At 42.9% G+C, this 18,581-nt stretch overlaps 1 protein-coding gene across 1 annotated transcript in view; it reads left to right on the top strand.

Annotated features, from left to right (window-relative positions):
* The first annotated feature begins 2,004 nt into the window (after positions 1-2,004).
* Positions 2,005-18,581, top strand: part of trabd2a (TraB domain containing 2A) — an 82,817-nt gene continuing 66,240 nt past the window's right edge. The window contains exons 1-2 of the mRNA XM_056457185.1: positions 2,005-2,427; positions 6,509-7,069. Of these exons, the coding sequence (XP_056313160.1) occupies positions 2,305-2,427; positions 6,509-7,069 (684 nt within the window). The 5' untranslated portion in view covers positions 2,005-2,304. The remainder of the gene's footprint in view (positions 2,428-6,508; positions 7,070-18,581) is intronic.

The raw sequence follows: 18,581 nt of genomic DNA, 5'->3' as shown, positions 1-18,581 counted from the left end.
AATGCTAGGTTAAAACAATCCAGCAGTGTTTTAGAGAGCTGATCATTGAAAGGATCATTAGTGAAACAGAAGTAAGAGTTCCGGTACTGCATCACTGTCAAAACACCGGTTCACCATCTCAATGGGAACTTCCTGAGAGCTTTACAAGCAGACAGACATGAATATATCAGACAAATCAAGTCAAGTTAATCATATCATGTCCATTACTGGGCTACACAGTGCCGCAGTGGGTAGCACAATCGCCTCACAGCACTCAGGTCTCTGGTTTGAGCCTTGGCTGGGTCAGTTGGTGTCTCTGTGTGGAGTTTGCATGTTCTCCCCGTGTTGGTGTGGGTTTCCTCCGGGTGCTCCGGTTTCCCCCACAGTCCAAACACATGTGCTATAGGGGAACTGATCAACTAAACTGGCCGTAGTGTATGAGTCTGTGTGTGTATGTGTGTGTGAATGAGTGTGTATGGGTGTTTCCCAGTACTGGGTTGCATCTGGAAGGGCATCCGCTGTGTAAAACATATGTTGTAATAGTTGGCGGTTCATTCCGCTGTGGTGACACCTGATGAATAAAGGGACTCAGCTGAAGGAAAATGAATGAGTGAATGTGTATTATTAAAACACAAGTCAAGTTTGAGATGCTAAATCATTTAAAGATGTTAAAGGGATAGTTCACCAAAATAATAAACATTTCTACACTTTTATTTGTAATATTCTCAGCTCTATGATGATTGGGGTGAAATATTAATCCAGTTCATGATGTTCTGGGGGAGTCAGTCTGTCTATATGTGACCCAGTGATGTGATTATGATGAAGAACAGCAGTGCAGTGTTGATGATCTCCACACGGGGGAGCTGTGCTCTCATCTGCCCTCATCAAGCACCACACTCCCCTATAGTCACTCCTGCACAATATGACACAACACAACATTGGGTTTCATTTCAATTACCTTCATAACCCAAATGATGTATATGTCCATATTTGACCCAGCACTGGTTTAATACATCACAGCAGTTTTTACAGTGCAAAGTCAAAGTGCAGCTGAGCTTTCATATAAAACACACAAGAGCTCAGTCCAGAAGACACAGCTCAGGTCTTCAGCGTCTCTGTGCTCGAACACATGCTGGGTTACCTCAACTAAAACTGGCGAACACACGCACAAACCGAACTTACTTTCATTCAAACGTTCTTCATTTGGTCATTTTAACCCATTGGCCATTTGGTTTGCCCGTATTTAACTCAAATTTGGGTTTAACTAAGCCAGCCATTTTGCAGTGAAATCATCCTCATCGTGTGCTTTGGCAACACTGTGTGATAAATCAACTGTGATAAATACTGTAGTATACATTAGTTTTACCACAGTAAACTGTGGTGTTGTACTATAATACACCCTGTAGTTGTAGAAAACTCAAGTAATGGGTCATTTGTTTATATTACTATAGTAGTTGTGTTACCTACTCCACCTACTCCAGCAGTTTACTACAGTATAGCTCAAACACTAGAATTACTGTAGTGTTTATCAGAGTGTGAGATTAGCTTATTTTAATTCTGAAAACGCAAAGGGTTTCCTGAATCAGCTGCAGACTGATGCACTCTAAAAATGCGGGTTAGCTGTAACCCAACGCTGGGTCAAACATCGACAAACCCACCCGCTGAGTTAAAAAAGTTTAACTTCACATTCGGTGCAAAACTGGTTCATCCATATTTGACAACCAAACAGCCGAGCGGGTTTGTAAAGTGTGTATTTCTGTATCAGAATTCAGTTCCAGCTGCTCTTATTATTATTATTATTATTCATAATAATAATAATAATAATAATAATCATCATCATAATGCTGGCGATATTGAAGAGCAGACGCGGCTGATGACGCAGATCAGTGAGGCGCGTTTGTTTAAAGCTCGCCGGGGGTCCGAGATGCGCAAATCACATTATTTACCAGAGTGGGGGAGGTGGAGCACACACACACGCGCACACACACACACACACACACACACACTCACGCGCAGGACCTGTTGAGCTGAGGAGACTTTCTGAACTCCAGCGGGTGATCTGAGGAGTAAACCAAACTAAAGTGAAGTAAACTCCAGCGTGTGTTCGGAGAGTGTGTGTCAGTGTGAGTGTGCGAGAATCTCCGGGATGAGTGTGTGAGTGGTCCTCGGGTCAGTGGTGTCCGCTGATGGAGCCCGGAGCCCCGCTCCTCCTGCAGCCGCTCCGCAGCTCCTGCATCCCCGCGGGCCCGGATGGCTGAAGCGGCGGGCGGGATTTACTCCACTGTACCGTACTCTACCCTACATTACGCGGGATATGACCAGTGAATGACGATGAGGATGATGATGATGGTCAGCTGGAGCGCTTTTCTACAGATCTGCTGGCTACTGATGGTGAGAGCAAACCAGCTGAACCCCGGAGAGCCGAGCGGCTGCCGGACCAACACTCCAGTAAGAGCTCTACTGCCGACAACACTCACACAGACATACACACACACACGCGCACGCACACATGCACACACACATACATACATACATACACACATACACACATACATACATAAACAAACAAACAAACAAACAAACAGAACTGCTAAGTTGCGTGCACTCTAAAAAAGTTTGGTTCTTGTAATCCAGCGTTGGGTCAAACGTGTAACCCAATCGTTGGGTTAAAAATATTTTACATTTATTTGATAAAATTAAGTTTTGGGTTGTCTATTCTTTTTACACATAACAACCCAGCGCCTCTCAGGAGTGCTTTATGACAAGTCAAGTAAAGCCTCGGTGATATCTGCAGCTCTCTGATGGAGATGCACAGATGAAGAGGATTATGGGACAGGTTATTTTTGATGTATTTTACCTGGTGCTGTTTTTACATATTTTAAACAGTGTTTAATATAATAACTAGGCTCTTTTCCCATACTCTGAAAAATACTGTGTTGTATTAACCCAAAACTGGGTCAAATATGAAAAAAAAGTATTAATTAAAACCCAATGGTTGAGTTTGTCCGTATTTGACTTCAATTTAGTTACAACAACCCAGATATTTCTAAAGTGCATGATGACAGCACATAATATTAGACTAGATATTCTTCAGTATTCAGCTTTAAGTGCCATTTAAAGGCTTAACTAGGGTAATTATGCAACTTATTTGACAACAGTGGTTTGTTCTTGAGGGGGCTAATAATATTGACCACAGCCATTTCTACATTTCTTTTATTCCAGCCACAATACAGTAAGAATAAAGACAAGAAATAAGCCTTTCTCCAGAAAGAGAACACGAAATACAGTAAACAAATCCTGAGAAATACTGACTACTGTAGTCTTCAGATGTGTGTGTGTGTTGCAGTATAAACACTGGATGTGAAATGAGTGATATCTCAGTGCAGTCTGGCAGATTAGAGTCTGTGTAGAGTTGTATTGATCCTTCATAGAGCAGTAGTGCTGTATGAGTGCTCCAGCAGAGCGGCCTGTCTGCAGCAGGTTCAGTCTCTGTCTTCAGCAGGCATCTGTTCAGACGCGTGTCTTCAGTGTCAGACTCTTCAGCTGGATGTGGATTCACCTTCTGCTGGACTAATCAGATATTAACCGTCAGCTGAAGACGTTATCCACCTCTGAATAAACATCCCTGCATGTACTACATCTGCTCATAATACTACAGTCATTTACACTGAGTACTGTAGTGTTTCTGGACCACCGTACTATAGTAAGAGTAGTGTAGATTTATACTGTCTATAGGTGCCTGTTAATGAGTGCTCCAGCATACTGAAGTGTACTTTAGTTTTACTACAGTAAACTGTGGTGTATTGTAGAAATCACCACAACAGATCAATTACTGTAGTTGTGTTACCATAGCAACTATAGAATCACCACAGCAGATCAATTACTGTAGTTGTGTTACCATAGCAACTGTAGAATCACCACGACAGATCAATTACTGTAGTTGTTTTGTTACCATAGCAACCATAAAATCACCACAACAGATCAATTACTGTAGTTGTTGTGTTACCATAGCAACCGTAAAATCACCACAACAGATCAGTTACTGTAGTTGTTGTGTTACCATAGCAACTGTAGAATCACCACAGCAGATCAATTACTGTAGTTGTTGTGTTACCATAGCAATTGTAGAATCACCACAACAGATCAGTTACTGTAGTTGTTGTGTTACCATAGCAACTGTAGAATCACCACAACAGATCAATTACTGTAGTTGCTGTGTTACCATAGCAACTGTAGAATCACCACAGCAGATCAATTACTGTAGTTGTTGTGTTACCATAGCAACTGTAGAATCACCACAGCAGATCAATTACTGTAGTTGTTGTGTTACCATAGCAACTGTAGAATCATCACAACAGATCAATTGCTGTAGTTGTTGTGTTACCATAGCAATTGTAGAATCACCACAACAGATCAGTTACTGTAGTTGTTGTGTTACCATAGCAACTGTAGAATCACCACAACAGATCAATTACTGTAGTTGTTGTGTTACCATAGCAACTGTAGAATCACCACAGCAGATCAATTACTGTAGTTGTTGTGTTACCATAGCAACTGTAGAATCACCACAGCAGATCAATTACTGTAGTTGTTGTGTTACCATAGCAACTGTAGAATCATCACAACAGATCAATTGCTGTAGTTGTTGTGTTACCATAGCAACATATTAATTCAAGTGCTTTACTATAGTATGGTTGAAGAACACTGCAGTGTTTACTATAAAACACTACCGTATTTTTCCTATAGGATGTAACTGAAAGCTCCTGATGGAGTGTTTGTAGTGACTGTGTGAATCCAGTGTTCAGAATCAGTCTGCGTGTCTTATCACAACAACAAAACCTGCTGATAAAGCTGAGAGAGTGTTCAGTGTTTACAAGAGTTTCATTCATCTGAAGGACAAACAGCTTCATGTTGGAGAGGGCCAGATTAATCAGACAATATTTAAACATGCACAACAGAAGCTCTGTGGACTTACAGTGACGTCTGTATAAACACTCTCAGCGCAGTGCTGCCAAAGCACTGTTCAATACAAGATTAATGAACAATTATCTAATGTCAAAACAGAGGAAACAGACTTGTAAAATCATCAAGAAAACATGTACATTTCACACAGAAATAACAACAGCTGAAGTTTATTAACTCATTTCAAGAGGAGCATGTGCTTATGATTGACCACAGCTGGTCCTGAATCAGCTATCGCATGATTGACCAATCTGATCATCCCTATCTCACCATAAATAACCAGAGTTTATTATCTATTATCTGCACCCTTACTCCCTCCTCCTTTTCCAGATGGGCAACACGGCGGCCCAGTGATTAGCACTTTTACCGGTCTTTGTTATATATATATAATGTATATGTCAAAATGTATTGTTTCTTTGATGCAGATGCGAACCATTCGATATCGGTTCAGTAATAATCATAACCAGTTATTATGTACTGACGTCATTTATCTCATATGGGTTATATTGCGGTACAGTACATTTATCTGACTGCTCATATTAAAGGACTAAATTGTGTTTCAAATCATGTAAAAAAATAAATCTACTTTTAAATACACATTTTAGTACAAGAGTTATTGTGTTGCTAACTAAAATATCAAACTGTGTATAGAAAGCATCGTCACTGCACCGTGATTGTCCAGATCATGTCTAGATTAGATACACAGCCGGCTGAAACTGCGATATGCACATCAATTATAGCAGCGTTTTGTATGACATTGCATAACAATAATGAATATTTTTACAGTACTGTGACGAGTGAGTTTAGGGTTGAGGGTAGACGTTGATAAAATACAATAAATGGGAAATTTAATAAATAATAATAATTCTCATTAACTTCCAGCTGCAACTATATCTGACCTAGCAACAACCCATGATTATTAATTGTAACTGAACAGAACCGTGAGACCAGTGTAGGTTCACACCCCTAATATATATATATATATCTTTTTCTCTAATGTATGTAATCTGACCTGTCCACCCAATTACACACACACACACGTCAAAACACGCACCTGCCAGTACCCGCCTGTATTGTTGTTGTTTTTCTGTTGTTGTTTTCTTTTTTCATCTGTGTTGTGTTGTTTTCTTTGTACGTGATCTCAGTTTGTGTACTTCTTCCGTATTCTAATAAAAACAGCACTGTCACCGGTTTAAGTCCCTACTGAGCCAGTCGACAGTTCTGTGTGGAGTTTGCTTGTGTGGACTTCCTCCAGTTTTCTCCCACAGTCCAAAAACACGCCATTTAAGTCAACTGAACATACTAAACTGGCACCATAGTCGAGTTCTTAGCACGCTGTATATTCCCTATAGCCATCCCGTTATCTGTGATTAGCCAGAATAAGTCAGGGGACTTCATCAAGATCTACCTGAGCTCAAACTCCCCTCTCACCCTGCTAACGCGAGGGAGCCCCGGGCTGGAGGATCTTCTGAGCTCAGGGCTCTCTCCAAGCTGAATCATCAGTCCTCAGCTGAGTGTGAACTCTTGAAAAAACAGAATAACATCTCTCTCTGTCTCTCTCTTTCAGCAGAGTGATCTGAACTCCTTCCTGTGGACGATCAAGCAGGACCCTCCGTCATATCTGTACGGCACCATCCACGTCCCGTACACCCGCGTCTGGGACTTCATCCCGCAGAACTCCAAGCAGGCGTTCCAGGAGAGCAGCGTGGTGTACTTTGAGCTGGATCTGACGGACCCATCCACTATCTCAGCTCTGTCCCGCTGCCAGCTGCTGCCGGCGGGCCAGAACCTGCAGGACGTGCTGCCTCCAGAACTCTACCTGCGCCTCAAGACACACCTGGAGTACGTCAGACTCATGCTGCCCTCCTGGATGACCCCTGATCAACGGGGAAAGGGTCTGTACGCTGAATACCTGTTCAACGCCATCGCCGGGAACTGGGAGCGCAAGCGTCCGGTGTGGGTGATGCTGATGGTGAACTCGCTGACAGAGGCCGATATAAAGACCCGCGGGGTTCCGGTGCTGGACCTGTACCTGGCCCAGGAGGCAGAGCGCATGAAGAAGCAGACCGGAGCCGTGGAGAAGGTGGAGGAGCAGTGCAGTCCGCTAAACACACTCGACTTCTCTCAGGTACAGCTGTGTTTACTACTCTGACAACACACACACACACACACACACACACACACACACACACACACACATGCTGAAGTTTGGAGGGATTCAACTCACGTTCAAATATGCGCACTATAGCACCAATCTGGTTTCACCAAGTAGGACGTGTTCCTGGGTTAACATCTCTGTTGATTCTGGAACAACATTCCAATCAGCCAATCAGAATTAGGGATATGTTTCCTGTTTATCTTACATTTAGGGTTACGCACTTCTACAAGTGTTAACTATTATTCCCCTCTGATTTTGGGAATCATTTATAGTTATGTTTAGGTTTAACGCTGGTGTATTCTTCTGTGTGGAGTGATCGGTGTGACCCCCGGTGTCTGTGTTGTGTGTACTCCTGCATTTCTCCTCCTGCTGCTGTGTGTGTTGCTCTGCAGTAACTCTCCTCAACACTAGCTGGCAGTATTTTGTCTTTCTGAACGTTACCTCAATGTACAAGTAGCTCAGACTCTGAGGTGGGAACTGGTAGACGTGCTACAGCTTTAATCATGAACACAGAGCCACAGTCTCCATCTGGAGCTCCTTCAGCAGACTCGACACCTGTAAACACTCGCTCCATCGGGCTCGCGCGGCTCTCGGTCCCATCTACACTGGTCACAGCTACCAAGCCAACCAATCACATACTGTAGCTCGTGCTTTGAGTCTTCGCGACATGTAGTTAAATTACACATTCACAGTAATGTAATGAAGTTACTTTTGGATTACATTTGGATTACTTTTCAAGTTGTATCCATAATTACACACTGGACACTTATACACAGAGCTGGGTGCATTACGCATAAATAACGTGCCAAAAATGCAATAATAATCTGTTAGATTACAACTTTATGGTAATCCGACTGCTTTTGGACTACATTAAATTACTTTTCAAGTAGCGCCCATAATTGCGCACTATACACTCATAGTCAGAGCTGGCTGGATTGCTCATGAAATCAGTTACTGATTATAATTTACTTGAAAAAATCAGTAGTCAGTAACAGTGTTAGATTACACATTTATGGTAACATATGCTCACTACAGTTGACATCAGAATTATTAGCCCCCCTGAATTATTAGCCCCCCTTTTTATTTATTCCCCAATTTCTGTTTAATGGAGAGAAGATTTGAGCGACACATTTCTGCACATAATAGTGTTAATAACTCATCTCTAATCACTGATGTATTTTCTCTTTGTCATGATGACAGTAAATAATATTAGACTAGATATTCTTCAAGACACTAGTATTCAGCTTAAAGTGACATTTAAAGGCTTAACTAGGGTAATTAGGGTAACTAGGCAGGTTAGGGTAATTAGGCAAGTTATTGTATAACAGTGGTTTGTTCTGTAGACTATCAAACAATAAAACAGCTTAAAGGGGCTAATAATATTGAGCTTAAAATGGCTTTAAAACTATTAAAAACTGCTTTTATTCTAGCCGAAATAAAACAAATAAGACTTTCTCCAGAAGAACAAATATTATCAGACATACTGTGAACATCTCCTGAATCTGATCAACATCATTTAGGAAATATTTAAAAGAGAAAAATAAAATTCAAAGGGGGCGAATAATTCTGACTTCTGGATTACATTTAGATTACTTTTAAACTGTAATCAGATACAGATGACCAAAAACACGACTTAATTTACAGTCAGCAGTATAATCCTTTAGACTAAACGTTTATGGTGAAGTAATCTGATTACTTCTATATAACTTTTGTGCTAACCCTTATTTAATCTCACATAATTTGAAACAGGATAATCTTGTGCTATTTTGACAGATAAATATCAATATCAAATATTTGACCTAAAATAATACTGAAAGTGCAGATGACAGTGTTAATGTTAACACGAAAACAAGGTGAATGATCACAAATATATTTTGTACAACAGTAAACATTAATAAAAAAGAAGAAAAACAAGGAGAATCCATGAATTCATGAAATCTTACTGCTCTTCTGTAAATATGTATGTATCATGCAATCCATAAAGGGTTTCTGATTACAAGTATTTTATAATGTAGTTTAATTAAAAGCACTGCATTTCTGGACTGGGGCAGCATGGTGTCCAGTGGTGTTTCAGCATGGTGTCCAGTGGTGTTCCAGCATGGTGTCCAGTGGTGTTCCAGCATGGTGTCCAGTGGTGTTCCAGCATGGTGTCCAGTGGTGTTCCAGCATGGTGTCCAGTGGTGTTTCAGCATGGTGTCCAGTGGTGTTCCAGCATGGTGTCCAGTGGTGTTCCAGCATGGTGTCCAGTGGTGTTCCAGCATGGTGTCCAGTGGTGTTCCAGCATGGTGTGCAGTGGTGTTCCAGCATGGTGTCCAGTGGTGTTCCAGCATGGTGTCCGGTGGTGTTCAGCATGGTGTCCAGTGGTGTTTCAGCATGGTGTCCAGTGGTGTTCCAGCATGGTGTCCAGTGGTGTTCCAGCATGGTGTCCAGTGGTGTTCCAGCATGGTGTCCAGTGGTGTTTCAGCATGGTGTCCAGTGGTGTTCCAGCATGGTGTCCAGTGGTGTTCCAGCATGGTGTCCAGTGGTGTTCCAGCATGGTGTCCAGTGGTGTTCCAGCATGGTGTGCAGTGGTGTTCCAGCATGGTGTGCAGTGGTGTTTCAGCATGGTGTGCAGTGGTGTTCCAGCATAGTGTCCGGTGGTGTTCCAGCATGGTGTCCGGTGGTGTTCCAGCATGGTGTCCGGTGGTGTTCCAGCATGGTGTCCAGTGGTGTTCCAGCATGGTGTCCAGTGGTGTTCCAGCATGGTGTGCAGTGGTGTTTCAGCATGGTGTGCAGTGGTGTTCCAGCATGGTGTCCAGTGGTGTTCCAGCATGGTGTCCAGTGGTGTTCCAGCATGGTGTCCAGTGGTGTTCCAGCATGGTGTGCAGTGGTGTTTCAGCATGGTGTGCAGTGGTGTTCCAGCATAGTGTCCGGTGGTGTTCCAGCATGGTGTCCGGTGGTGTTCCAGCATGGTGTGCAGTGGTGTTCCAGCATGGTGTCCAGTGGTGTTCCAGCATGGTGTGCAGTGGTGTTCCAGCATGGTGTGCAGTGGTGTTCCAGCATAGTGTCCGGTGGTGTTCCAGCATGGTGTCCGGTGGTGTTCCAGCATGGTGTGCAGTGGTGTTTCAGCATGGTGTACAGTGGTGTTTCAGCATGGTGTGCAGTGGTGTTCCAGCATAATGTCCAGTGGTGTTCCAGCATGGTGTCCAGTGGTGTTCCAGCATAATGTCCAGTGGTGTTCCAGCATGGTGTCCAGTGGTGTTTCAGCATGGTGTCCAGTGGTGTTCCAGCATGGTGTCCAGTGGTGTTCCAGCATGGTGTCCGGTGGTGTTCCAGCATGGTGTCCAGTGGTGTTCCAGCATGGTGTCCAGTGGTGTTCAGCATGGTGTCCAGTGGTGTTCAGCATAGTGTCCAGTGGTGTTTCAGCATGGTGTCCAGTGGTGTTTCAGCATGGTGTGCAGTGGTGTTTCAGCATGGTGTGCAGTGGTGTTCCAGCATAATGTCCAGTGGTGTTCCAGCATGGTGTCCAGTGGTGTTCCAGCATGGTGTCCAGTGGTGTTTCAGCATGGTGTCCAGTGGTGTTCCAGCATGGTGTCCAGTGGTGTTTCAGCATGGTGTGCAGTGGTGTTTCAGCATGGTGTCTAGTGGTGTTCCAGCATAATGTCCAGTGGTGTTCCAGCATGGTGTCCAGTGGGGTTCCAGCATGGTGTCCAGTGGTGTTCCAGCATGGTGTCCAGTGGGGTTCCAGCATGGTGTCCAGTGGTGTTCCAGCATGGTGTCCAGTGGTGTTCCAGCATAATGTCCAGTGGTGTTATAGCATGGTGTCCAGTGGTGTTCCAGCATGGTGTCCAGTGGTGTTCCAGCATGGTGTCCAGTGGTGTTCAGCATGGTGTCCAGTGGTGTTCCAGCATGGTGTCCAGTGGTGTTCCAGCATGGTGTCCAGTGGTGTTCAGCATGGTGTCCAGTGGTGTTTCAGCATGGTGTCCAGTGGTGTTCAGCATGGTGTCCAGTGTGGTTCCAGCATGGTGTCCAGTGGTGTTCCAGCATGGTGTCCAGTGGTGTTCCAGCATGGTGTGCAGTGGTGTTCCAGCATGGTGTCCGGTGGTGTTTCAGCATGGTGTCCGGTGGTGTTTCAGCATGGTGTCCGATGGTGTTTCAGCATGGTGTCCGATGGTGTTCCAGCATGGTGTGCAGTGGTGTTCCAGCATGGTGTCCAGTGGTGTTCCAGCATGGTGTCCAGTGGTGTTCCAGCATGGTGTGCAGTGGTGTTCCAGCATGGTGTCCAGTGGTGTTCCAGCATGGTGTCCAGTGGTGTTCCAGCATGGTGTGCAGTGGTGTTCCAGCATGGTGTCCGGTGGTGTTTCAGCATGGTGTCCGGTGGTGTTTCAGCATGGTGTCCGATGGTGTTTCAGCATGGTGTCCAGTGGTGTTCCAGCATGGTGTCCAGTGGTGTTCCAGCATGGTGTCCGGTGGTGTTCCAGCATGGTGTCCAGTGGTGTTCCAGCATGGTGTGCAGTGGTGTTCCAGCATGGTGTCCAGTGGTGTTCCAGCATGGTGTGCAGTGGTGTTCCAGCATGGTGTCCAGTGGTGTTCCAGCATGGTGTCCAGTGGTGTTCCAGCATGGTGTCCAGTGGTTTCCACTGTGGTCTTACAGCAAGAAGGTCGCTGGTTCGAGTTCCAGCTGGGTCAGTTGGTGTTTCTGTGTGGAGTTTGCATGTTCTCCCCGTGTTGGTGTGGGTTTCCTCTGGGTGCTCCGGTTTCCCCCACAGTCCAAACACATGTGCTATAGGGGAACTGATCAACTAAACTGGCCGTAGTGTATGAGTGTGAATGAGTGTGTATGGATGTTTCCCAGTGATGGGAAGGGCATCCGCTGCGTAAACCATATGGTGGACAAGTTGGTGGTTCATTCCACTGTGGAGACCCCTGATTAATAAAAGGACTAAGCTGAAAAGAAAACGAATGATTTTTGGACTCTGATTATGTAATCCAGATGGCATATAATCTCTTCCTAATAAGTAAAGTCGCTTTGGATAAAAGCGTCTGCTAAATGACTAAATGTAAATGTAAAGTAAACTGTGCAGTGTAAAACTAGTGTATTTTGTGCACTATTATTATTATTACAATTCCAAAAAGCCATGTTGTGTGTGGATATAGTACAGTCATGTATTGTTGTGATGTAAAGCATCATCACTGCAGTGGTCAGATGAGCTGATCACGCAACATTTCTGATTATTATCAATGTTGAAAACTACTGTGCTGCATCTCATGAAAAATAAACACGAGACAACATAGAAAATCTTCCAAAATTAAAGAAACCACAAATGACTGCAAGCTTTAGGTCCTGCCGCAGATTTAAGAGTTGTTTTGAGCAGTACTACATCTGTGAGATATAAAGCACAGATATCTGTTTCTCTGAAGGTTTAAACCACTAAAACTATTGAAAAGTAAAGCAGATGCGATCAGCAGACACATCATTACTGCAGGGGATGTGTATGAGGACACACTTAAGTTGCGTTCTTCACTGTCTGATGCTGAAATACACCAGTTTTCAGGAGATCAATGATCAGGAGATCCTGAAAGAGTGTTGTGCTGTCTTTAGCAGTGGATCTGAGCTGGAGGATGGAGGTAAATGTCTGGCGTGCAGGAGTACTGGTGCCTCAGCTGTGCCTTTCACACTGTCTGCTGTTATTAAAGTGATGTAAGTGTAATAGTTCACCACTGACTCCGACTGTGAAGCCGCTTGTTGAACAGAGCCTGTGATTATGGTGTCCTGCAGAATTCAGTTGTGCTGGAGTTTGTGTTAATGCATGACGGCACTAAAGAGATTAACAACGGAGATTTCACCTGACGCTCGCAGACACACTGCTGGATTATGACAACTCAATTCTTTATACACTGGAGACTGATGTAAAGCAGCTGCACAGGAATCAGGGAGCGAAACTATGAGCAAATACACAACTGAGTGTAGACAAGACAACTGTCATGATTCAGATCAGTGTTGATTCAGATCAGTGTTAATTCAGATCAGTGTTAATTCGGATCAGTCATGATTCAGATCAGTGTTGATTCAGATCAGTGTTAATTCAGATCAGTCATGATTCAGATCAGTGTTAATTCAGATCAGTCATGATTCAGATCAGTGTTAATTCAGATCAGTCATGATTCAGATCAGTGTTAATTCAGATCAGTGTTGATTCAGATCAGTGTTAATTCAGATCAGTCTTGATTCAGATCAGTGTTAGTTCAGATCAGTCATGATTCAGATCAGTGTTAATTCAGATCAGTCATGATTCAGATCAGTGTTAATTCAGATCAGTGTTGATTCAGATCAGTGTTAATTCAGATCAGTCATGATTCAGATCAGTGTCGATTCAGATCAGTGTCGAATCAGATCAGTTTTGATTCAGTTCAGTGTTGATTCAGTTCAGTCTTGATTCAGATCAGTCTTGATTCAGATCAGTCTTGATTCAGATCAGTGTTGATTCAGATCAGTGTTGATTCAGATCAGTCATGATTTAGATCAGTGTCGATTCAGATCAGTGTCGATTCAGATCAGTGTTGAATCAGTTCAGAGTTGATTCAGATCAGTGTTCATTCAGATCAGTGTTGATTCAGTTTAGTCTTGATTCAGATCAGTCTTGATTCAGATCAGTCTTGATTCAGATCAGTGTTGATTCAGATCAGTTTTGATTCAGTGCAGAGTTGATCAGTCTTAGACTTGAAAGAACAGTTTTAGACTTGAGTGTTCTAGACTGTCCATCAATAGTCTAGAATATGCCTGTGGGTTCTATACTGTCCTTGAGCTTCCTTCAAATGTTCAATGCTTTGAAAGAAGTTGAAAGTCTTTCTAGAATGGTTCAACAACAGTTCTCCACATTTCTTGAATGTTCTAGACCGTCCTTGAGTATTCTACATCGTCCTTCAGTGTTTGAGTCTAGAGTTTCCTGCAATGCTGAATGTTTTTAAAAGTTGAAAGTTGTAATGTAGTTCTGGAATGATTCAAGAACAGTTCTCAGTGTTCATCCTTCAGTGTTCTACATCAGAGATTGAGTCTTCTAGAGTGTTTCTACACTCTCCTCCAGTGTCTGTGTTGTAGACTGCCTCTGAGTTTCCTACAAATGTAGAATGTTTTTAAAGAAGCTCACAGTAATGTAGTTCTTGAATGGTGCGAGAACTGTCTTAGACTACTTACAAACATTCTAGGATTAAAGAGTGTCCAAGAGTGCCCCAGAGGTTTCTAGACTGTCATTGAGCAGTGTTCTTGACAGTTTTCTAGACGGTCGCATTCTAGACCAGGGGTGCCCAAACTCAGTCCTGGAGAGCCGGTATCCTGCAAAGTTTAGTTCCAACCCCAATCAGACACACCTGGGCTAGCTAATCAAGCTCGTACTGGGCTTTCTAGAAACATCTGTGTTGAGGCAAGCTGGAGCTGAAATCTGCAGGACTGAGTTTGGACACCTCTGATCTAGAGTGTCCTGTTTCTGGAGTTCTAACTGGATCTTGTAATCATCCTGCTCAGACATTGCTCAGAAACTGCAACTAGTGTCCAGATTCTTCATGCGTTCTGCTGCATCTGCCTCAGTTTCCAGCGCTGTTCTTAATGTTTTCACTTTGTGGCTTTAAACTTCCCTTCAAACCTCTGAGCAAATAATCTGAGGGCCAAATCATCACTGCGGACTGAAGAACAGGGCCAGAGATGCTGAATGGTGGTGTTTGCACAGATGTGAAGCTGACGGTCAGAAACAGCTCCTGAAAGACGTCTGAAGACTCTCTCTGTGTTTCTGGAAAACTCCTTCTGCTCACATTCAGAAGCCACACATCTGAACGTTTCTGCTCTTCAGATCAGGTCTGGGGTGATGTGTGGTGTCCGGTGTGCTTTCTTCAGTTCGTTCAGCTAAACTGCAGATATAATTTCAGCGTCTGTGTGCTCGGGATGCATGAAGTGTTTCTCGAACATGATAATCCCATTCATATAGACTAAATAGACATGTTCATTCGTTAGCTGACGGCTGTGGTTAGGACTCATTTGCATGCAGCTGGAGCTCAGACATTTGTCAGATGTGTTTAGTTAACTGTACAGTAAACAGGACTAGAAGAGGCTCTAAAACCACACAGACTCCTAGAAAATAACAGAGGCAATGCACAAGAACTCATCTATCATGAAACGATTACAGATTCTGCTTGAAAGACGACATGCATTCGTGTTTTTAGACTGTAGACTACACGATAAGGATGGAAATACATGTTCTTTGGTGTAATTATCAGCTAGATATGATGATGATGATGATGTATGAGGAAATATAATCATTATTAATCAGCAGTATCAAACAGCAGTGTAAAGCGTGTCGTTTTCACACTGATTCTCTGAGCTGTAGGTAAACATTGTTTAATGCTGTTAATAATGATCACAGTAGTGATAATCATCTATTAAAACTCATCTGGAAGGGGGTTTTTCAACATTAGAAAATAAACTAGTGCAGGAATTACTGAAAAAAAACAGTTTTTTCACTCTTAAATTAATTAATAGTTTTTGTCATTTAATTTCAGATGAAGTCTAAGAATCAGCAACGCACTGAACTACACCTCATATTTTCATTAAAAGTGTCACTTTGAAGAACAAAGATTGTCACAATGACAAAGTCAGACGCTAAAATTGATCCATTCTATGAGGAGGTTTGAAGACACTTGGTGGTTTTGTTATGTGTGTGCGCTTGTTTTTATATCCTGGTGGGGACTTGAATGCACTCGGACTTTGAGTTCCACATGGGTGAACATGCATATAAATCAGCAGGATGGAGGAGTGTGACCATGTGAAAGTGCAGAGTGTCTGCTGTGAGGGTTGAGTTTAGGGGGAGAGGAGAGAATATCCCGTCTGTACAGTACAAACATCACTGAAGATATGAGGAGAGACCATAATGATAGATGCACAACTGTGTGTGTGTGTGTGTGTGTGTGTGTTTGTGTGTGTGTGTGTGTGTGTGTGTGTGTGTGTGTGTGTGTGTCGGATGAAGCCAGCGACACACACCTGCTTTCTCAGAAGTGTCTGGTGAGAGTCTGGAGTGCCCGGTTTCAGTGCCGCTGTTGACCAAACACAGATGTGCTGAATCCTGCGCTGGATCAGTGAAACACACACCACCGCAGCATCTGTGTGTGTGTGTGTGTGTCTGCTGATGTCTGCGCCAGATTACAGATCCTCTCGTCTTCTAGATCAGCCCCAGGCATCTCTCTCTCTCTCTCTCTCTCTCTCTCTCTCTCTGTTTCTCTCTCTCTCTCTCTCTCTCTCTCTCTCAGTGTCTCTCCCTCATTTATTCCATTATTCAAGCTAACTTGCTAATAAATGAGCTCATCTGCTAAATAACTGCTGATTACTGTAATTAAAGGCTTTATAAAACAGAACACAGCCTCTTTCTCTCTCCGTTCAACTCAAAAGAGCTTTATTGGCATGACTTTAAGTGCTTTAAGTGGCACAGTAGTAGTGATTATTTTTAAAAAGCAGTGATAAAGAGTATATTTAACATCAACATTGTAGGACACTACACTATTAAGTACATGAGCAGGGTGTTCTCTCAGCATAAAGCCTGACACGTTCATCAGCAGCCTGATGTGGAGCGCAGCACTGCTGTAGGAGACTGAAGGCTGTATTCTGGGGGAACCGGCTGGATGTTCCTCAGATACAGGACACTACACATACACATCAGACACTGAACACTGTTCTGAGCTCTAATAGTTTATTAATAAGCCTAGAATTAAGAGCAGAGCTGACAGAAGTGAAACAGCTGATGGAGTATACACTAACCTGTGCATTATTCACACACTAGATGGAGACGTGCAGAACATATTAATATGAATGTGGATATATGGAAGGACAATAATAAGCATATTCACTGACGCTCGAGCTGGTTCTCAGTTCCCGCATGAGTCTGTGTTATTCAGTGTGTGTTATCTGGGAATACCATACATTGGAATGTCATGACTGACCAATCAGAAGCCAGTATTCCAGACAGCTGTGTAATATTAAATAATAATAATCAAATATATTTATCATCTAACATTACAGGATTTATTTAGAACAATTCTGTTCATGGTGATGTTGGGAAGCGGACCCACAGCTCTCTTTCGTTCCTCTGACAGACAGAAACAGAGACGCTCTGCTCTTACTACACCAGTCTCTCCAGTTGTGCTTCAGTAGGAGATTATTAACATTACAGTCCTTTATCTCTCTGTGTGCACACAACTAACACAATCAGACTAAACCTGTGTTTAACTCTAGCTGGTGTCTGGCACACGATAGACAACATGAGGAGGTGTTCATTAAACCTTTATAATCATGATGTGAAGATCTTATTTAGTGTCATTAGTTCAGTCATGTTAAAGGCAAAGATGACATTGGTTATGACAACTTGACATAAACAGAAATCGACTCTATAAGATGGACCCTATAAGATGGACTCTATAAGATCGACTCTATAAGATCGACTCTATAAGATCGACTCTATAAGATCGACACTATAAGATCGACACTATAAGATCGACTCTATAAGATCGACTCTATAAGATCGACTCTATAAGATCGACTCTATAAGATCGACTCTATAAGATCGACACTATAAGATCGACACTATAAGATCGACTCTATAAGATCGACTCTATAAGATCGACTCTATAAGATCGACTCTATAAGATGGACTCTATAAGATCGACTCTATAAGATCGACACTATAAGATCGACTCTATAAGATCGACTCTATAAGATGGACTCTATAAGATGGACTCTATAAGATGGACTCTATAAGATCGACTCTATAAGATCGACTCTATAAGATGGACTCTATAAGATCGACTCTATGAGATCGACTCTATAAGATCGACTCTATAAGATCGACTCTATAAGATCGACTCTATAAGATCGACTCTATAAGATCGACTCTATAAGATCGACACTATAAGATCGACTCTATAAGATCGACTCTATAAGATGGACTCTATAAGATGGACTCTATAAGATGGACTCTATAAGATCGACTCTATAAGATCGACTCTATAAGATCGACTCTATAAGATCGACTCTATAAGATCGACTCTATAAGTCGCAAAGGTTAGGGTTAGAATACCTGATAGAAGAACAGTGGAGGTCTATACAGAGTCCTCACTGAGATAGGAAAACAAGAGCGTGAGTGAGTGTGTTTTGTGTTGTGTCGTGTCTCTCTCTCTCTCTCAGTGGTGTGTGTGAGTGTGTGTAAAGCCTCATTAGCATGTGTGTGTGAGCCATTACAGCCGCTGTTGTTTTCTTAATGTGTTCACACATCACTATCAGAGAGTGTTAACTTGATCAAACAGCCTGTTAATCTGCTGTTAGTGTGTGTTAGTCTCTCTGAACACTGACGGGTGTGTGTGTGTGTGTGTGTGTTAGTCTCTCTCAGCACTGACGAGTGTGTGTGTGTGTGTGTGTGTGTGTGTGTGTGTGTGTGTGTGTGTTAGTCTCTCTGAGCACTGACGAGTG

Source organism: Danio aesculapii, chromosome 5 (genome assembly GCF_903798145.1).
Source record: "Danio aesculapii chromosome 5, fDanAes4.1, whole genome shotgun sequence".
Taxonomy (NCBI): Eukaryota; Metazoa; Chordata; class Actinopteri; order Cypriniformes; family Danionidae; genus Danio; species Danio aesculapii.
The sequence above is the reverse complement of the archived record's forward strand: the minus strand, read 5'-3'. Positions and strand labels throughout refer to the sequence as shown.